Here is a 22196-nt window from a genome sequence, read left to right as displayed (position 1 = left end):
AAGACAGTTCACCAAAATTTCAGCCTCTAGCTACAAGTCAGACATTGTTGAATGACAGCACTGATCATAAAGAATAAACGTGCTGCTAAGCATAAAGCTTTCTCCATTAGGTTTTCTCAAGGGAATTAGACATATACAGTATATTAAGCTTTACATGCAGTTAAAAGATGAAGTAGCATTTAGGAATGGTTTGGAAATAATGTACCAGAGTGGATAGGTGTGTAGGTGTGTACTGCACATATACAGAGCAGCTAAATATCTATTTCTGAGGCAGTGATAATTTACAGAGCAAACATAAGCATGCTTCTTTGTACAAGGATCTAATGCTAGGGAGTGACTATATACAGCACTATGAAAAATGCTTCAAATTCCCCTCATTTCAAATTTCAAACAGCCACCTCTGCTGAAACAGTCTGCTTAAACCATCCTGGAAATACTTCAAGCTGGGAAGAATGTTTTCAGCTTGGAACATTTCCAAAAGAGCACATTACAAAATATAGTTATGACCATTTGTTCAGTGACTATTTAGTTACAGCAGCACTGAATGCCCCCTGAAGTTAGGATCATTGCAGTCCCTTCAGTCACATGATCAAAATTTGGACTTGCTAGCATATCCACAAACAGCAAGGGTGGTTCAATTCCTCTTGCCTATCTCCCATCGTCTGCCTATCTTTCTCCCATCTATGCCCTTTTGGGCCCCTGAACCCCACAGCCCTTGCCACCCAAGTTGGTTTTCATCGTCTTTCTGCTGCTCCAAGCATACCCAAGCTGGCCCTTTGCAGAGCTAGATGCTGCCACCCATGGCCTTCTTCCCTGGGCGTTTTCTCTAGATGGCCTCATGTGACCAGCATCTACCTTGTGAGCTGTCAGGTCAAACACTGACTGCAGCTTTGCACTGTGCTATTGGGCGAGGCTGGGGCTGAGTTTCATGCTATGAAGGGCTTCATGCTACAAGTGTGATTTTTTGCAGAAGCTCTTTTAAGCAGAACTGCTGGGACAGTGGACGTTTCCAAGGGTGGCTCCTGTGGCTTCGTGCTGCAGCAGCTCAGGGGCTTCCTGCAGCCCCAGACTAGTGGCATGTCAAGAAGCCCCGGACTGTGGTTCTGAGGCTGTTTATCATCCTGCACACTAGTGCACAGGGCAGCCAAATGGGCAGAAATGGGAAGGAATAGGCAGTTGGGAGTTAGTCCCGTACCTTAGCGAGGCTCATGACTTGAAGAGGAGGGACCAAGCCCACAATGGCTTGAAGTGGGTGCTTATCAGCTAACAACTGGCCAAATTTGGTGAATACAGTATTGGGTAGTACCGGGATTGCCATTGCTAAGTGATGTAGGCATTTGACATTTTGCTTTGCAACTGCATCACTTAGCAATGGAGCTTAGCGATGGATTCTCACCTCAGTTATGGTTATAAGTTGTGAACTACCTCTAGACGCAACCATTTTGAATTGGAATCAAAACAGTTGGAATGTGAGCCATTTTGCACAGTATTCATTGAGGGGGAAAAACCCCAAAGAATTTTTTAGTTGTTTGTAACATTGGCTTCTATTTGAAGGCAGAGGAACAAATATAAGCTTTGGGATATGAAGGCATAGAGCCAACACTTTTGAGGGAACTCTGTTGATTCTCCAACAGTGCCCTTCATCACTGTGCCTAAATGTTGCCTTATATTGGATATAACAAAATGGAGAATGTAAGCAATATTGGTAAAATTTGACATGTTTCAAAAGTTTGCATCGAAAGTGAACAAGGAAATTATATTTGTCTGCCTTTGAGTCCTTGGGTTCCAATGCAAGATATATAGTATTCTGTTTACTTTCTTGTTCCTCTTTCTACTCAGGGGGCCAAATAATCATTTTTTAATTGGTGCTGCAATTTCTTCTCGAGAGAGTTTGGCAAAGGAAATAATTACATTCACACGATTAGAAGAGCAAGCTATAAAATGTATCCAGTATTTTTATTTTTATACTACAAGGGATTTATACACATTATAATGCAGAAGTGGAAAATTGCTTATATGGGGGCTTCAGTGCTAAAGGAAAAGAGAAAAAAAAATTCCAGCTATGTGCACATTATACATCAACAGGTTAGTGCGGTGATGGCGAACCTATGGCATGTGTGCCCTCTCTGCTGGCACATGCACCGTCGCCCCAGGTCAGATCTCCATGGCGTTTCTTTCGTGAGGTTCTGTTTCCCTGGAAACGACGAAACAGAAGCTCACAAAAGAAAAAGATCTTACCTCTTACCACGCTGCCAGTGTTGGGATGCCCCACCGGCCAGCTGGTCTTCGGGTCTCTGCTGCACATGCACATGTCTGTGCATGCATGTGTTCGCACCTTTCAGTTTGGGCATGCACGTGCGTGGTTTGAGCACTTGGTGGCTAAAAGGTTCGCCATCACTGGGCTAGTGTACAGTACAGATAATAAAAAGCTCGGCTTTTAGCACGGCTCAGCCTGTGACTTCAAATACAACTATGGAAAATACTCTAAGCCATTTCCTCTTATCAGGGGCCTATGACTATGAATAAGGCAGAGGCTTTTGCTTTTTGTATTAATTGAACATTAAGATGTCCTATGTTTTTCGCTCCACTTATACCAGAAACCAAAAGGCATTCCCTGAAATGAGATCTGAAAGAAGTCATTCAAACATGCTAAAGCTGCCTCTCACATGGTTTTCCAGATAGACATTAAATCTGGGCAAGATTTAATAAGAGAGCTGGCAAAACACTGGAAGCCAAAAGAAGTTCAAGAGCAGCAGCAGATGCTTTATCGGACAGGAGACAGGGGTTTTTTCATCTCAGTTGATAGCAGCTGGTTCTGAATTCCCATTGGTTGCAGGTTCATCTTTCTTATTGTCCTCCAACCTTGAGCCACTTGTCACAAGATGCTGTGTATTCTATAATAGAGATATAGACAATTGATCCTGTAATTTTTATAATGATAATACAAATTGCAATCATATTAATGCATTAGCCAACTAAAAAACTAATGATTCAACCAGATATCAATAAGATGTTTTTTTCTTTCTGGATGTTATGAAAATAAGGAGGATTCACAGATACACAATATGTATGCAAAATTTGTCTATATTCTAAGCAAGTCAACACATAAAGCAACTGAGAAGACATTTCAAGAGAAATTGCTTGAATGTTTACCAACTGAAACTCTGGCAATCCAAAGGCTTCCACCACCTGCCAGTTCTTAACCCTCCCAATACTACTACCGACCAGCTGTGCTGTTTTTTTTGGGGGGGGGGAGAAGAAGGGGGAAGTAATGATCCTTTCCTCAAACTTTCCCCCAACCCATGCAGTGAGCAGATGGCTAATCCCCTTGACAAACAAAACTGGCTCCTCATTTTCTTTATGGTCCGCCTGTGTATATGAAAAGGCTGGCTGGCTGGCTCTTTTCAAGGAGGCCTTTATAGAATAGGCTGTTCTAACAGTAATACTTGGCATGTAGCTACCCCCAAAACAAAAGAAGCCCACCAGAGGAAATCCTCAAAACTTAGCATAGTACCTGCACCGATGGCTCTTGTGGAGGTTCTGACGCAAGAAGTGTAATTTGCCTGGGGAAACTTCCCCTTCCTGACTGTGTTGGAAGTCCTTGTCGAACGGATTCTTCATCTGAGCACAGAGTTACGGGAGCTTCAGCCACATTTTTGCTCAGTTGGTTCTCAAGGGCAGCAGAAGCATCAGCAAGCAGAGGAGAAGGGGGACATTGCATACCATCTCCAACAACATCCAAATCCTATCAGAGAACAACAAAGGAGCCCATTTGGGGTTGGGGGAACACAGTGCCGGCCACTAGGTTTTTCCTCCCTCCCAACCAATTTTTGTGTGTACAAACACCATGGGAAGGCATAAAAAATCAGCCCCACTTTTTAATTAAAAAGGATGGAAAAATAACTTTTGGCAGTCTAAGACTAAGCTTCATTTCATTTAGAATAATCCTCCATTTGCAACCATTTGTTTAGCAACAATTCAGAGTTACAGCAGCACTGAAAAAAGTGACTTATGACTGGTTTTAACCCTTATGACTGTTACACCATCCCCATGGTCAAAATTTGGATGCTAGGCAACTGGCATGTATTTATGACAGTTGCACTGTCCTGGGATCATATGATCAGTCTCTGTAACCTTCCCAACCAGCTTCCAACAAACACAGTCAAGGGGAAGACAGATTTGCTTAATGATCACATGATTCACTTAACAACTGCAGTGCTTCGCTTAATTCTGGCAAAAAGATTGCAAAATAGTGCAAAATTGATCACTTAACAATTGCCTTGCTTAGTAACAGAAATTGTGGGTTCTATTGTGCTTATAAGCTGAGGACTACCTGCATTCTGCTAATACAAGTAGGTTTGCTGGGCGGGCTTGCTGTTTTAGAGGGTATGCCTCTGTTTCCCTATTTTAAAAAAAGTGAGATGAAATTAAAAGGGGGCATTTATAGATCCAGAGCGGCCAATTTGTTGAGCAAGACCTTCCAAGTATACATCTGCCAGGTGCAACTACTGATTATAATGAAATGGATTTTAATTAAAATATGTTCCCCAGAAGATTGCCTCAAAAATACAAAACAGTATTTAGGAAGATATTTTTAAATGATTGGGCAGATGATAAATGTCTTCCTATTAGGATCAATACGAAGCAATGCATTAAAAACTACAAGTAGTCCTCGACTTACAACAGTTCATTCAGTCACCGTTTGAAGCAGTAAACAGAACTGAAAGTAGTGACGTATGACTGTTTTTCACAAAACGGTTGCCGCATTCCCATGATCACGCGATAAAATTCAGAAGCTTGACAACCCTCAGATTGCGATTGCAGTGTCCCAGGGTCAGGTGATCACTTTCTACTACTTTCTGACAAAGTCAATGGGGAACCTGATTTACTTAACAACCATGTACTAACTTAACAATTGCAATGATTCACTTAACAATTTGGCAAAAAAGGTCATAAAATGAGGCAAAATTCACCCGTCTTGCTTAGCAACAGAAACTTTGGGCTCAATTGTGGTCATAAGTCGAGGACTACCTATATTAAAAATGCACTCTTTGTGGACAGAGTAGAAAAAGGTTTTAAGAATTCCAAGATACAAATTTTAACTATCTCATTTTTCAAAGACATTCCAAAATATCCAGTACAAACTCTCCAGCCCTCACCAACTGAATACCATTATAAGTCAAACAATTTCACTTTAAAGAATTATAAAGGGGATAGGAAATGTGATAGTAAGTGGCCTACCCATTATTGTAAAAGTAGCATTAGAAACAACTTTCACTGCCTATGGGAGATCATTAAGAACTGAACCATATATTCAGAAAAGCCATTTACACGCACCGAGAGTGTAGGTTTTCTTCTCCTGTTGGTGTTTTACACTTTGGATAAATAGAAAAACGACTATTTCACTCTGTAACTCTGATTATCTTACTTTTCTTAATTGTTTACCTCTCTTTTGATTTCAGTCCCTCTTACATCATAAAGTTTGATAGAAGTACTGCATATATTTGCATTTTCCCTCTAACCTTTGATACGTAGGCTCATGCCCAGCTCAAAGATCATGGAGTCTTCTGTAATGCCTCATAAGATACTTACATCACTGAACTCCAGTGGCAAACTCTCCGTGGGGCAGAGTTCAGCTGCACTCAAGTAGAGATCCGTGGAAGGGGTTTCCAGTTCCTCAGGAACACACAGTACCTGTTCAGGAATATACATCTGAGGTGGTAGCTCTAGATGGAGTGGGCAGTAGGGGTTTTCAGAAAGGTTTACAGGCACTGGCTTGCTGCAGGGTGCTTCTTCTGACCCTTGGCACAATTTAAATAGGAGTTGATTGGTATCCTGGCAAATATCTGACGATGGGAGTCAAGGAAACTTGGCAAAATTTGCAATGCATAGTAGGTTTAAAAACATCTGACCTTGGAAATGTACAATATATAATCTAGGGAAATAAAGGGGAACTTTACTACTTTTTTCCTAGGAGAATCTTGTATGTGTTAGAAAATATTAGGGTTAAATATAAGATCTGTATACATTAGCATAATCTGTTCACCAATAATAAAAATCAACTTTTGGCTTAGAACTGGGGTATTGTTCTATACTAGTGGACTGATTCTGTTCTCTAACTTCAAAATAAAAATACGTGTCTACACAAACGTTGAATTTTTAGTAGCAACGTTTATGCATAACTGAAAATGTAATTTCCTGCAAAAAAAATAAATTTACAACAGAATTTAACTCAGTCCACAAGCTTCCAACTAAATACCATAGCATCCGACTAAATACCATAGCATAGTGAATTCTAAATATTACCTTTTGCTAGCCTGAAAGTTAACATTAAGCCTTTTATAAGAGCCTTTTTTCATATACATTCACACATGGGACTGAAGTGATCCAAACAATTAGGTTTTATTTCAGGCTGTGGTTTAACTGTACTTTTATGAGGTTTTATTGTTGCTTCCAACTGAATTGACTGTTCTACTTTAATTCTGAAGCTATGGAACAGCCAACAGACCATAGGAAGTCACTTCTTTGGGCTCCTGCTTGAAACCAGAGGCTACAGCAAGCCACCAGCCTTGATTCAGGGCCAAGAAAAGCACAAAGATGGGAAACGGTTGGGCCATATTGGGACAGAAATTGAATTTTGATAATACCCATGAATATCTTACACTTTGGGGGGGAAAACCTTTGATGGAAAATTTTAGTGAAGAGTTTGGTGGAAGCTGGATGATGGCTTTAAATCAACCGCAGTAGTACACATTAACACATTGTAAGTCACTTCTTGTGAGATGGTCGGCTACATAAATTTGATTAATAAATAAATAACTATCCACAAAGCCACATTCTGCACCAGGTGAAGGTCCTGGATGCTTTTCAAGACCAGACCCACGTATAGCATGTTGCAATGATCCATTCTGGAGGTGACCAGGGCATGAATGATAATGAGTGCAGCCTCATGGTCCAGGAAGGGCACAGCTGGTGCACAACACAAAACTGTACAAAGTGTCTCCTCGCCATGGGTGTGTCCCCTGCTCCTTGAGCAGGAACCAAGAGTCTAGCAGGGCCCCCAGGTTGTGCAGTGGGTCTCTCTGGGGCAATAAAACCCCATCCAGTACCAAATATATTGAATCACATATCAAAGCTATGGAGTTTGACTGTTTATCAGGAATTGAATTTGTATCAAACCTGGATGGTGGCAAAAAGAATGATATTAAGAAATATTCCAGATATCAAAGGAATGGTTGTCAGAAGTGTGTAATCTTTCTGTTTTGGAAAAGATATTTTCTTACCAATCAAAAGATGCAACAATATGTGTTACTGTGGCAGAGATTCTGTGATTAGAATTGATACTATTTAAAGATATTTGTACTTTTAATTTTTTTAATGTTTTATTTTTAAGATTAAATATTTTGTTTAAAAAATATATTAATTTCAAAAAATTCAAAACGTGTTTAATTGCTCTAATTGTGAGAAGTATTACCACTAACACCAGTGAGAAAAAGGATACGAGTAAGGCAATGTCTTGTCATTGGGAGAGACTGGTTGGAACATCGAACATCATCTACAAAGGCCAAACACCTCTGGCTAGAACGGGTAGTGTGTGCCTGGAAGGTACAAACCAAACACAAGATAATATTTTAGAGAAGCCACTGTTTTAATATGAATTCTTTCAGTCATACATCAGCCTCTGAAATATACGCATCAACTCCTCCTGTGTTTTCATAATCACACAACAGACTAAACTTATTAATATTATGAAAAGCCGGCTAAAAAGTGCCTCATCGTGAAGGAGTTTTACTCTTCCCAAATTGATGTTCCCTTGAAAACACTTGGTTTTGAATTCTGTACGTGGCACAGAGCTTGCATATATCTGGAAATTAAGAGTTACTTCCATTTTTATGCTTTGCTTTCATAAAATAATCAGGCACACAATTTCTATCACCATTGGACCAAACAGAGAAGCAAGTAACTCAATTACCTGCTGGCCAGCACCCTCTGTAGCCAGCATTCTGCGTTCCTTCAGCTGCCGATGTAAGAGAGCCTCCACACCGTAGCGTTGTCGATAACGCCTTAAGTATTTCAATTGCTTCAAGTTTTCACGTTCTTTAGACATAAGACCCTCTGGGCCTGTCAGGAGACTGCTACCTGGAAGACATTAATAATGCATCCTCGATGTAGAATTGAAGTATTATACCCTTCTACTACAGATCAAAATAGTTCTTCTGGGAGTTTACTCATTCTGCTTTGGGAAAGAAACTGCTTCAGCCCAATTCTTAGAGATTTGATTGTTGCTTTAGAGAAGAAATATAAAATGATCACCATAATTCTACTGCAGGGATGAGCAACATGAAGCTTCCTTTCACTCCGCATTGCATTGTCATTTCAATAGTGTGATTTTCAACGTTAGGTTTCCTACTTCCATTACACTCTCTCCCAACCCCCACCCCTCAACCTTAAGGCCTAATATAGTTCCTTTGGAATCCAACGCTAGCCCGTTTTGGAAGAATTTTAAGGTTGGGAAATGGTCAGATTGGAAGGCTGTCTTGATTCCCCCAACCCTTGAAATGCTGCCCATTCCTGTTCTGTAAAACTATGATGTCTGTAAGGTTCTACTACTCTGAGAATAAATGTAGCACTTCACAAGATTTTTAAAAGGTAAATAAAAAAGAATCAAGGTGCAATCTAGAGGAAGCACCATCTTCCAGCAAAGTTGTCATGGAAGACTTTTGGGGTGATGTTTTCAGAACATATATTTCAAAAACTACTCTGTAATATATATAAAAGTACTTTGTTAGAACTAATTAAAATAATTTTTGAAACAATTAAGAAATGTTTCCTTAGCTAGTCTCATAGGATAATTGACTGGTGATATTTATGCAAACACTTTCTCTTCATGAAATAATGAAGTTTTTATTAATTATAGGAGCCAAATATTCTCTTAATAAATATCACAGATCTCTGAATTCAGACATATGGTATATGAAGCTCTCTTTCACTCGTGGCTACAATGCAGTTCTCCTATTTTTAGGAACAGATGGTGCTCAAATGCTGAACATTTCTAATTAATCTGAACATTACCTTAATACGTACCACTTCAAGTAAATATTAACAGGCAAAAAAAAATCAAGATATATCTACAAAAAAAGTAGTCCCCAAGCTCTTAAGCTCTTGGTAAACTGCTTCTGATAGCTGCTCTAATGAATTTCACACCAAATTTTGTGATGTCTTCAGTTTATGGTCAGAGTTGTAGCCATTTACCTATGGCTTCATGTTCCACCTTCCGGCTGTGCAAATACCGGCGCTTCTTCTCTTTCAGAAGGTGCTGAAGCCGTTTGAACTGATCAATATACAGAGACTGTAGCCGGATCAGTTTTTCTCGCATGATCAGTGCCACCTCTTCAGCCGTATACACACCAGCATGTCTGCACAAACAGGATCCAATCACAACTCATCCTCTCTAATCATTAACATGGAGAATCACCTAAAGCAGTGTCAGGTAACAAAAGTAAGCTATTTAAAAGCAAAGAAATCAATCAGCAAGACCTGTGACCTTCAGCAGGGAATATTTAATGCAAGACATTTTGAAACCAAAATGCTAACTTGAGGAAGTTCAACACAATATCTCCTGGAGTACCCTTCAAGAGCTTAGGAGCTACACATCTATAGTTTACAATACTGTCCTAAGTACAAGAAATGATCTGAAATATTTTTGCACACTTTAAAGGATGAGAAAATATGAGATGACAGCTTTCAAAAATGCATTCTATAAGGCCTTCTCTCAACAATTGTTTATAATTTTCAGTTAAGTGTAAAATGTGGTTGATACATTATCCAGTTGCTGCTTAATTGCATACCAGAAAATATGGCAAATAACACGTTACATAGAAATATTTGAAACTTTATGGGGCTACAAATAGTCATAAATGAAGAAGTTATGGACTAATACACTTTTCGTAAATGCCTCAGAAAAAAAGGGCAGGCCGAACAAAACATCGGATGTAGATTAATGATCAACATTAATTTGCTTTCATTCACACTGGTCAAAATATTCAAAATATGTATTTATGAGTACAGATTGGACTCGAGGGTTTTGTGGACAGAGTAGGACTGATGAAACTTAAGTCCTCTGCATGCCACTAACCACAACCTTCAACCATCAGTCAGTAGTTCCAATGAGAGGGGATATTGCACTTCGTAGTTTAAGAACATTTGAAGCTTCCCACCTATATACCCCATCATCAACTATTCTGGTGGTCCTAAAGAGAACTAGTCAAAATTGACGCTAGGAAGACTGATCCAAATTGTTCTGGAGGAGGAAGCATTATGCAAAAGCAAGAACTTTGCCTTTGAAAACTTTTACTCAGTAGATGAACTATCGCTACTGCACAACTCTGCAGCAGTAATTCACACAACGTTACTCAAGACTTACTTTAAAGGATCCTCTTGGTCACTATCAATGCTATCTGCTTCACTATCAGGATCACCTCTCCACGTCTGATCCACAGTAAGAGGCTCCTGGTCTCCCTCACTCCAGCTGTCTTCATCTGGAAAAACAAAAGAGAAGAAAAATATGTTGACAGTCTACATTCTTCAGTAAAATTAGTGTAATGTCATCAAAATAAACTAAAACAGAGCTACCAAAACTAATCACTAGAGCATCATTGGAAAATATCACCTTTCTATTTACCTAAATGTCAGACCAATACATCCATAATATAACCTTGATTTGGTAAGGAAACAAACTTAGCATCATAATCAACATATTTATTTCGTCATCTTATTTGGCAGAAGAAATATTCTTACGTGGTTTTGATTTTTTAAAGTATAAACCATAAAGACAATTCACAAATTCAAATCATCTTCACATAATTTTAACTATCCACCAATTAATATATGCTGCACCAACTATCAACTTAATATTGTAAATTTCTTCCATTCTTCATCCAAATGCCTACAGGGAAGTGAAAGCAAATTCTTTTTAGAAAACTGAGTTGGTTACTTGCAGAGAGCTCTCAAATTAAGGCTGAGATATCTGTAAAAATAAACTGTAAAATCTGTAAAATAAAAATAAAGGCATAGGATACCATCCTGATACAGGATATTCTTATCTTTTATAGCTTACTCAGAAAAATATATTTTCTGAGTGTTCAGATTATTCTGCAAATGGTCCATGTGATTTATAGGATTCATCAGTAAACGTATTATGTTAAATGTACCGTATTTTTGGAGTATAAGACGCACCTTTCCCCTCCTAAAAGAGCATGGAAATGTTGGTGCGTCTTATACACCGAATACAGTCATTTTTGGACTCCCGAAGCCCCGCCCCCACATCCCATTTTGTGAAAAACGGGCTGCTTTTCACAAAAACAGAACCTTTTTTGCCTTTCCTCAGCCCCCAGCAGCCCTCTGCAGGCTTCAGCAGGGCTGGGACAAGGCAGAAACAGGGATGTTTTTGCCTTACCCCATCCCTGCTGAAACCTGCAGAGGGCTGAGGGAAGGCAAAAACTTTTTTTCCTTACTTATCTCTTGGAAATCTTGGTATGTCTTATACACCGGTGCGTCTTATAGTCAGAAAAATAAGGTAACTTCCCTCAAGAGCAGTGATAGTGAACCTTTTTTGGCTTGCGTGCCAAAAGCGGGGGGAGTGCAGAGGGGTTGTGTGTGGGTGTGCAACACCCCTAATGCTATGCATGCACCCCCCCCCGCGTGCGTGACCAGTGCCCCCTCCCTTTTGGAACGCTTTTTCCACCCTCCCCAGGCTCCAGAGGCTTTCTAGCAGCCTGGGGAGGGTGAAAACAGCCTCTGGAGAACAAAAAACAGGCCCTATGGGCAAACTGGAAGTTCGGAAATTGCTCTAGAGCCGTGATGGCAAACCTGTGCCACAAGTTGCCCTGCCAGCTCCAGCGTGCACGTGCGCACTTGGCCAGCTGACTTCAGTCTTCTTTTGAGGCCGTTTTTCGCCCTCCTTGAAGCCTCCAGAATGCGAAAAACCAGTCCTATGAGCAAACTGGAGGTTTGGGAACAGACTTTCGGTTTGCTCATAAAGCCGTTTTTTGTCCTCTGGAGCCTTCGGGGAAGCCTCCTGAAGGTGAAAAATAGCCCTACGAGCAAACCGGAAGTCAATTCCTAAATTTCCGGTTTGCCCATAGGGCCGTTTTTTTGCGCTCCGGAGCCTTCAAGGAAGCCTTTGGAGGGCGAAAAATGGCCTCAAAAAGTCGAAGGCAGCTGGCCAGCGCACATATGCATGCTAGAGCTCACAGAGCAACACCTTGCGTGCTCTAACAAATGGCTCCGTGTGTCACCTGTGGCACACGTACCATAGGTTCACTATTGCGGCTCTAGAGCAATTCCTAATTAAACAATATAACCAAAACAACAAAATATGTATGCTTTACAACTTTTGAATGCAGTCAATGCCCTTTACTAAAGTATAAATTTGTGACCTCAAGATATTTAACCTGAACCTATTATTAAAAAGCAATAAAGGGAAACATAAATGCATGTAATTAAAAACATTTAACCTAGTACTGGTTGAGACTGAACATTATCTGCTCCGATCTTTTCTCTGGGTTGCTTTGTTTTAAACTACATATTGAAAGAGATTTATTAGAAAATGATCACGCTATATAAAATTCAACATTTGAATCTATTTTTAAAAGAATAAAAAATGCCCAAGATAACATTATCATCTCTTTCACTTACCCAATATCCTGCTGCCCTCACTACGGTTATTTTCGGCAGTTTGAGAGCCCTGCTCCATCTTGGCATAGGAACTCAGCTGACAGAGGAGAGACTCTCTCACAGGGCTAGGATTAGATTTCTTCATTTGAGCCTGTAAGGCCAACACGTTTCTGCGAGCATGTTCAGCACAGAATGACACACTAGGTAGAGAAGCGAAACAACAAATTATGCACAGTAATTTCCAAAATAACTAATAAAACACTTCCATATCGTTTAAAGAAAGGTCCACTAGAAGACCTCCAAGGTCTCTTCCAACTCTGTTATTCTGTTATGTAAAAATTAATAGTAAATATACCTGCAAGTTGCTGTTTGGGATGTTACACTAATCACTCCTGCTGACATGCTCATCTCAGTCCCACTTTCTTTGCTTCCTTTTCCTACTAGGCTAGATTGCATTTACCTCAAGCTCATCAGATTTCTTCCCCTTAATGGCATCAATCTAAGTTCTCCAAATCACCTATAGCTCTCTGCCAGATTCCCTGCTACCACCCATTTCCTTTTAACAGAAATATTTCTTCATTAAAGTACAGTCTTTTACACTACAGTATAGTACAATTCTAATAGTAATACTATTGTACTCTCATAGTACAGATAGTTTTTGACTTACAACAGTTAATTTAGTGACCGTTCAAAGTTACAATGGCACTGAAAAGTGATATGACTGTTTTTCCCAGTTACCTTTGTAGCATCCCCATGATTATGTGATCAAAATTCAGATGCTTGAGCAACTGGTTCATATTTATGACCACTGCAGTGTCTGGGGTCATGTGACAAGGAAAGTCAATGGGGAAACCAGCTTCACTTAACAATCATATTGTTAACTTATCAACTGCAGTGATTCACTTAACAAATGTAGCAGGAAATGTCATTGTTGTTGTTAGTTGAGAAGTCGTGTCTGACCCATTGTGACCCCATGGATAACATTCCTCCAGGCCTTCCTGTCCTCTACCATCCTCTGGAGCCCATTTAAGCTCACGCCTACTGCTTTGGTGACTCCATCCAGCCACCTCCTTCTCTGTCGTCCTCTTTTGCCCTCAGTCTTTCCCAGCATTAGGAGGCTCTTCTCCAGTGAGTCCTTCCTTCTCATTAGGTGGCCAAAGTATTTGAGTTTCATCTTCAGGATCTGGCCTTCTAAAGAGCAGTCAGGGTTGATCTCCTCTAGGACTGACTGGTTTGATCGCCTGCAGTCCAAGGGACTCGCAGGAGTCTTCTCCAGCACCATAGTTGAAAGGCCTCAATTCTTTGGTGCTCTGTATTCCTTATGGTCCAACTTTCACAGCCATACATTGCAACTGGGAAAAGCATAGCTTTGACTGTATGCATTTTTGTTGGCAGGGTGACATCTCTGCTTTTTAGTATGCTGTCTAGCTTTGCCATAGCTTTCCTCACCAGGAGCAAGCATCTTTTAATTTCTTGGCTGCAGTCCCCATCTGCAGTGATCTTGGAGCCCAGGAAAATAAAAATCTTTCACTACTTCCATTTCTTCCCCATCTATTTGCCAGGAATTGAGGAAATGTTGTAAAATGGGACAAAACTCCTTAACAAATTCTCACTTAACAAAATAAATTTTAGGCTCATTTGTGGTCGTAAGCCGAGGATTACTTGTAGTAATATAGGGCTATTATTGCTAGTCCTCCATTTGTGACCAGATGAAGTTATAAGGATCTCCCTGGGGTACTTATGACCTAGTTCTGAAGTTCTGACAGGTGAGGGCCCCCACAGTCACATGAACACATTTGGGCACTCAGCAACCAGCCCACATTCATTGATGCTGATTGTAGTGTCCATCATGTGACTTGTGTTTTACATCACTTTTGCCAAAACCATTTCTTTCAGGTTTTCGGCAAAACTGGCCAAAGCAAACCACTGGTTCACTTAATAGCCGTAGAGTTTGCTTAACAATCGCCACAAAAAGGTTATAAAATTGGATCAGTCATGTGGATTACCCAATTTACAGCTATTATAACTTAAGACTGTGATGGGCAGGCTCCATTATGATCGCAAGTCAAGGACTACCTGTAGTTTATATTACAAATTAATAACGTTTAAAATATTTTAAAGGTTCATAAAGTTATATTTTAAAGATGGTAACGAGAACTTTTCCTTTCCTCTGGGGGCAGGGAGGTACCTGCTAAGGCTATCTGCTAATCTTAACTTACTAGCTCTGAATCTGCATGTGTTCTCAAGGCTTTCAGGAGAACTGATGGAATTTCAGTGGAAGCCATCACTTTACTCTAAAGCAGGGGCCACCAAAACTGGGCCACGTGAGTGATAAGCAAGCACACGCAGGCAAAGCTAGTGGCAGGCAAGTGCATGCGTGCGAACCTCCATTTGCGAGTGGTGGGCCTTTGTGCTCGCATGCAAAACTCCGCTCGCTTGAGGGGAGGACAATTAAGTGAAGGGTGCAAAGCTCTATTTACATGAGTGGGAGCTTCACATGGAAGCACCCTCCATTCACGGGAGTGGAGTGTCACACATGAACGCAAGCACCCTCTGCTCAAGCATCCTCTCCTTGCATGAATGGAGCTTCGCGTAGGTGGTTTTATGTACAAGCGAAATCACCCATTGCTCATGTCCAAAGCTCCATTGACGCAAGTGGATGGCATGTGCACCCATCATTTGTACCAGTGGAGCTGTGTGCACACGTGTCCACTTCCCATTCACTCTCCCCCTGTGCTGGGCCTCCAAGCTAGTGAAGTTGGGGACTACTGCTCTAAAACATTTCTTTAATATCCTTTAAAGTTGTCAGCAAGCAAACTTTAAGGAGTTTTTTTCCCTGTAGGCCAAAGGCAAGGATTCCATAATGAGAATAGCGCATTTGGCAGTGTGTGGAATGTAGAATCATGATTAAACACGGAAGCAGGCAATTTGGATGTTGCCCTCAAGCATTTGGAAAAAAAGGAACCAAAATGAAGAGAACCACTATATGGTATAAATTAAAAAAAGGAACAATAAAAAAATGCTTTCCAAATTGTTAAACATACTTCCTTCAAAACAAAAATAATACATGCTCTTCTTATAGTAGCCTTCCCTGACTGGGTGCCCTTAAATCTATACTTCCATAATCCCAATACGTCTAAAGTTCTCCACTTTAGATTATTAACATGCTCCAGTTCTCTCTCTCAAAAAATAAAATACACATTATACTTAAAGGTCTATGTATTGAAGTCTCCAGTCCTCTTCTAAGAAAGCTGCAAACTCAGAAATCTATACAGTACTTTCATATTCAACTTGTGCTACTTGAAATTGAGATGTTTGTGGCTTTCCAGCCGCTAGATTGGCATTCTCATTTTCCTTGAGCAATGGCCAATACAGGTGTGCGCTGACAGGAACCAGATTTCAACAAGGTCTGAGAATCACATACACATCATAAACATTTATCAAGCATGTGTCTACATTCCACCAATAGGACCTTGTTCTTGTTTTTACATGACTCAAGAACCCATTCCATTATTGCTAACATTCTATTAGACTAGTAAAGGCTTCCAAATGAGCAGGTTTCAAACAAATTGTGATTTAAATAAATGAGCAGGTTTCAAACAAATTGTGATTTAAATAAATGAGCAGGTTTCAAACAAATTGTAATTTAATTAAATGTTTTAACTGTTAGTTAAAATGGAAATATGTTTCTGATTTATTCCTCATGATTGTGGACAGAGTAAAGGGTAAAGGAGAATGTATAAACAAAGGCTTGTGACTTGAAATTTAATGCTAAAGAAGTTTCAGAGACAGTCATTTTTCCCAAAGAATCCCAATTTTCTATGAAAAAAGATGAAACCGGCACAAGTAAATGGCATCCATCATTCTTTGTTCCATAATCCAGAGTACATGCTTTGCTTTTGTCCTCAGCCATGAAACAAACCATCACATTCCAGAGGTATTTTTGTCTCAATCTACCAAACATGGTTGTTGTCAGCAAAACTAGGAGAAAATTCTGTATGCTGCTTTACATTTCTGTACAAAAGGCAGGATGTAAATTTAACCTAATATTTTAAAAAATGCTCCTGGTTCTTTCCTAATTATTATTTCATCTAAGAGCACAGTGGCTCTTGTGGTTAGGATGCTGGGTTGGAAATGAGCAAGCCTGAGTTTGAGACCTGAGAGCTGCCATAGGGTGGGGTGAGCTCTCTCACCCTTTGCTCCAGCTCCTGTCAGGGATGTGAAAGGAGGCCCCAACTGGGCGTCCACCCAGGTAACTGTGATGTCACTGGCTAGTACTTTCAACCCGAAAGCACCTCAGTGCTTGTTCCCAAAAGAGTGCAAAATTTTTATCTAAGTCTATATAACTGTGTTGTAAACAATGCTTTAGGACTCCATTAATAATTTTCTAAGAACTTTTTAAAGAATGTCAATTTAACTGCCAACCTTTCAAGGTAGACCATGTCAGGAAACAGACATCTCAAGAATGAGAGATTCACTTGGCTATAAGAGAATTTAAAACCCCATATTTTTCCTTTCTTCCTTCTTGTAGCCAGCGAGTGAAAGCAAAGTCAGTTTAAATTCCTTTCTAATATTTTTTTATTTCTAATCTCTTCATTTACCAGGGTTCAGATAAACAGTTTTGTAACTTTCACTGTATTTCTCAAAGATCTCTGTACAGTAATTCTACACAGCAATCCAATCAAAGGCTTTGAAAAACAAAGACAGAAGTTTTAAAATTTAATAATTTAAGAATTGGATAGAAACATTTATTTAGTAATAACTCTAGCTTATTTAAATGTGTATACTATTCATTTTAATCAGTTAACTATTAACTTTGTACCAATCCTTGAAGCCTGTGATTAGCACTGAGCTAAGTCTGTAAGACAAATTTGATTTTGGATGTTTTGGGAGGAAATATGTGCAACTGTCCAGCTACCTCAAAATTGTACATGGGTATGTGACAACACCTTATTTTTAATCAAACGATGCTCTGGAATTATTTAAGAAGTCTAAAATATGAAAATGTTCTTTAGAACAGAGGTCCCCAACTCCTGGACTGTAACCCATTTGGAGCTGGGTTGTGCAAGTGTGCAAAGCTCCATTTGTGCAAGCATGCTTGCATGCTGCTTGTGTGGAACCATCCCCACTTCCCCTCCCCACCACCGCAAAGGTTGGGACCACTGCTTTAGAACAAAGAAAGCTGCCTTATGTGAAGTACAGACATTGCTCATCTATTTAAGTATCATATTTCCTGACTGACATTGATTTTCAAAAGCATTCCTCTACCTACATTCTTTCTCAAATTTCCTTGGAAATGCCAGATTGAACCTGAAATCTTTTTTTACTGTATATGTTAAGATGGAACTCTTTTCACTTAATGTTCTGTAAAAAAAATATTTGTGAACACAATACAAATGGTTTGCATCCAGTCTTGACAGAGGATGATATAATTGCATGAATGTAACTTTAAGGCATTCCGCAATTATTCTATGCATATAGCAGTCTATTATTTTCATTAGACCTATGGTACAAGAAGTGTTTATGATCTGCTCCAAAGGCTGAGGAAGAGAGATGGCAAAATTTCAGCTCATCTCTAGAGATAATGTGAACATATAGAATGCATACCCATCTTTCTTTTCCGGCTTGGGAGCTGCATTTGGGCACCTCCTGCCATTCTTAGTGGAAATATAGCTGCACTGCTTGAAGGGTGCATTCCGGTCTTCAAGGATGTGTTTAATGCAGAACTCGAGACCTTCCAAACGAGGCTGAGAGCATGGACGGTGAGCAAAGGCACAGGACAAGGTTTCTTGTGGCCTTGGCACAGGAGTGAGCTGCCCGCGACTCGAAGGCAAAACATGAATGCGAATTCTGTTCATGCCAGTGCCTATAAGGAACATGTTAGTACAGATTTGAGATAAGTGAGAGAGAGAGAGGGGGGGGGGAGGGAGGGAGAGAGAGAGAGGGAAGAGAGTCACTTCTGCTACTATAAAAATCCCTTTGTTCCCCCTCAACAAGGTTATTTCGGTTTTAGTCGGTTCTGACTATCAAAGCTTTCCTCGTGATCAATCTTGAATCACCAGAGATTCTATATTTCAGACTTATACAGCTACCGGCAATCCGTGGATTCACTGGACCCTAAAACAATTCATACCACCCCGACCAGAACCCCGAAATAGCAAGTAATGTAGAGACTCTTGCGACGACTTTTCCTCTTTTCCCGTCCCAGTTCCTCAACTGGCTGGGCATTATTACCTTGTTTCCTCCCCCCCTCCTCTATTAACCCTTATTATTATTATTTTTAAACCGCTTAAGCAGTTGCGGCTCCTGTAACTAAATACCAGATAAGATCTTTATACAATGGCGAGGATCCTCATGGAACGCCGGGGGAAACGACCGAGATTCTTCCCAACCGTTACGTATTTAAAGTTCATACAAAACATGTTCCCTTTTACCCTAAAAGGGATTAAAAGCCCCTCCCCCGCCGCCGCCGCCGCCTTTCTGTTCTCTGCGCTTAATTCAGACACGCGGGGGCGAAGCCTTCCCCAACCCACTTGTGAAGGAGCTTCTCTCTCTGGTCTCTCGGCCGTATACGATTCCCTCACGCCGAACCGCTTCTTTTCCCCACGAGCCGTTTGGCAAGCGCGAGAGGAAAAGCCATCTTAAGGCGGGGGTGGGTGGGCTTCCAAATCCACCCCCCCCTTTTTTTTTTTGATCAGCGCAGCAACAGCCGCCATCTTACCTTCCTCCTCGCGCTCTGGCTCTCAGCAGGGCCTCGAGCTCGCTATCGCCAGCCAATCCGGAGGTGACGTAGACCAGAACGGGATTGGGTAAAGGAAATGTCATTCGAGCCGGTGTAGGGGCGGGCGGAAGAAGGCGGTCAGAACCTCCCTTGGGATTCCTCACTAGGAAAGCTTTGGAGAGAAGCAGGCTTTTTAACGGTTTGATATTATTATTTTTAAATGATCCCGAGAAGCTGCTTTGAAGGCTAATAGAAACAAAGTATTTTATATTAGACTTCATTAGATATGAAATAGACCAAGCCCCCCCCCCCTTCATGCCATTACTCTGCTAAGCAACTAATTCCCAAACTGTCAAAGTAGTATTACTATTATTCTTCTCATCTTTCCTATTTCCTTTTCTACTTATGACTTTGCTTGTATATTGTTTTATTTAGTTTCCTAGCATGATTTATTTGATTGCTTATTTAGTATCCTATGACTTGTATCTTTATGATTTATGAATGTATTTTTATGACATTGATCATGATTTATCACATATCTTTTATGTACACTGAGAGCTTATGCACCGAAGACAAATTCCATGTATGTCCAAGCACACTTGGCCAATAAAGAATTCTATTCTATTTAAGCAACTGAGTTTGGTATTCTACTCGAGGACTGAATTTAACATACAGGAAGGTAGGATTCCATCTCATGAACCTGGAACTGCTGACGTGTTAAGATCAATTAATGGAATGTCCATTAATGGACACCTCCTTTGGCAGGACTAACTTTGTTTTGGGGAAAAAAAACACTTCACTTGTCAAGCCATTCTTAATATTGACAGGTTTGTGGTATTTAATTGAAATCTTCCTATAATTTAAACCAATTATTCCATACCCTGTATGACATAAATAGAGAATAGATTTTCCAAGTGTTCTTGTAAAGCCCCGTCTTTATTTCCTTGCATCTCCCAAAATCAGGTGGCATTCAATCCCTTAAATTTTTCATTGCCTTTCCATTGTTACCATACTATATCCCTTAATCTTCAACCAGCTTGGGCCACAGTTGGAGCATATCAGTTTGAGATTAATGTGCCTGCATGAAGATAATATAAATGTATTGATCCCTTCACTCCCCTTTACTAATTACGCAAAACTGTAAATCAGTTTCCTTCTTTCCTTTTATTCAAGGTGGTTGTGATTACTTATTCTGCTCATTTATCTAAATTGCTTTTACTTAAATTAAAAAAAAAAGTTTTTCAGCCAACTACTGTTGATGCTTGGAGTGCTATATGCCTAGTTTTGCCAGTACAACTTGGTTATGTGGTTTCACATAGTACGAAAACCATGCAGAGAAAAGGATGAGAGATTAAAAGAAACCTATTTTAAGACAATATTTCCAAAATGCCAAGTGAGGGGGAATTTGGAGTTGCAGCAATTAAGATTTACAATAGCTATCTTCTTTAACTGTACAGGATTGAAAGCTTAATTATCCCATCCTATTAGTATAATTTCATTTTTTTTGAAGAGTTTTGCTGAATTCCTGAAGCCAGTTATTACTTGGGAAACAAGTTTTTCCAAACTACCCTCTTTCTACAGATATACTTTCTAGTACAAAGTGCCCTTTTGACAATTTTTGCTGATCACCTGTTTATCCATGTTAGTTCCAAATATGGACTAATCAAAGTGACTGTAGAAAGTTAGCACCTACCCCTCTCCTAGAAGAATGAAATATTTTAGGAAATATTAAAAAGGCAGAATATTGTATTTCCCTAAAGGAAAAATATGCTTTTGGGAGACAGAAAGCAACTCCCAAATCTTTCTTAATAGCCTCTGCAGACATTTAGGTGCCCATTAAGAAAAACAAGGCCAATCTATTCAAAAACCAAACTGAGGCCACTGTTTAGAAATGCAGATTTAATCCATTCAAACCAGGATATTTTGAAACAAAGGCAGAATGGTAGGATTAGTCCTCATTCAAGATTCAATACAGGACAAAGCCATTAAGCCACAATAGGAATTATTTGAATCACCCTTAAAGCAGTCCAAACTTCAACTAAAGTTAGCTTTTAAAAAACACCCTAGGATTTGTACTTTGCCTATAGAGTCAGCTATGACCCCTTCATGGCCCCATGGGAGTCTGGCAACAGCCAATAGAATACATGTTCTTGCAGGAAGCTCAAGTGCAAAGCTCAAAGAAGGTATAAAAACTCTCCACTCTCAGCTCCATTTTGCCAGCATGAGGTTCTGCTTCACCATTAAACCATCTTTCCAATCAGCTTCCATGTTTCCAAGGTTTTTCTCCCAGCTTGAAACTGAATCAGATGGATATTTCTTCCCACACTTTATAATAATGTGCAAGTAATGCTTAATTTATGAGTTTGGTTAATGATGGTTCAAAGTTAGGAGAACTTCAGAAAAAGTACCTTTGACAAAAGTTACAATTGTCACACCATCCCCAGTGAATTGCAATTTGGGCACATGGTAACCAGCCCATATTTAGGAGGATTATAATGGATTACAATATCTTGCAATCATGTGATTGCAATCTGCAATCTTCCCAGCTAGCTTCTAACAAGTTAATTGGGGAAGCTGGATTTGCTTAATGACCTTGGTAAAAATGGTTGTAAAAGTGGGTCCACTCACATTGTTTACTCATTTAATGACTGCAGTTTACTGACTGAAATTCCAGATCCCAATTGTAGTCATATGGTGGGAACTAACTGTAATGCACATTACCATCCCAATATGGCATTACTCTTACTATACAGAATTTATGCATTAAAGATTGCAGACTATATCTAGATATTATCCTATC

General features: G+C 39.9%; 1 protein-coding gene across 3 annotated transcripts; it reads right to left on the bottom strand.

Annotated features, from left to right (window-relative positions):
• Nucleotides 1-1937: 1937 nt before the first annotated feature.
• KANSL2 (KAT8 regulatory NSL complex subunit 2) lies at nucleotides 1938-19529 on the bottom strand. Of its 3 annotated transcripts, none has more exons than XM_081934743.1 (10): nucleotides 19397-19529; nucleotides 18283-18541; nucleotides 12697-12875; nucleotides 10424-10538; nucleotides 9253-9416; nucleotides 7973-8139; nucleotides 7502-7598; nucleotides 5593-5846; nucleotides 3515-3745; nucleotides 1938-2894 (listed from the first exon to the last, which is right to left on the bottom strand). In XM_081934743.1, exons 2-10 carry the CDS (start codon nucleotides 18531-18533, stop codon nucleotides 2796-2798), a joined length of 1557 nt encoding a protein of 518 aa, XP_081790869.1. In that variant the 5' UTR covers nucleotides 18534-18541; nucleotides 19397-19529; the 3' UTR covers nucleotides 1938-2795. The 3 variants fall into 3 exon arrangements, with proteins under 3 accessions (XP_081790869.1, XP_081790871.1, XP_081790870.1); XM_081934745.1 differs by lacking the exon at nucleotides 19397-19529 and adding an exon at nucleotides 19110-19309; XM_081934744.1 differs by lacking the exon at nucleotides 19397-19529 and adding an exon at nucleotides 18996-19111.
• Nucleotides 19530-22196: the final 2667 nt, after the last annotated feature.

The sequence above is a fragment of the Natrix helvetica genome, assembly GCF_964273705.1.
Source record: "Natrix helvetica genome assembly, chromosome: 1".
Lineage (NCBI taxonomy): Eukaryota > Metazoa > Chordata > Lepidosauria > Squamata > Natricidae > Natrix > Natrix helvetica.
The sequence above is the reverse complement of the archived record's forward strand: the minus strand, read 5'-3'. Positions and strand labels throughout refer to the sequence as shown.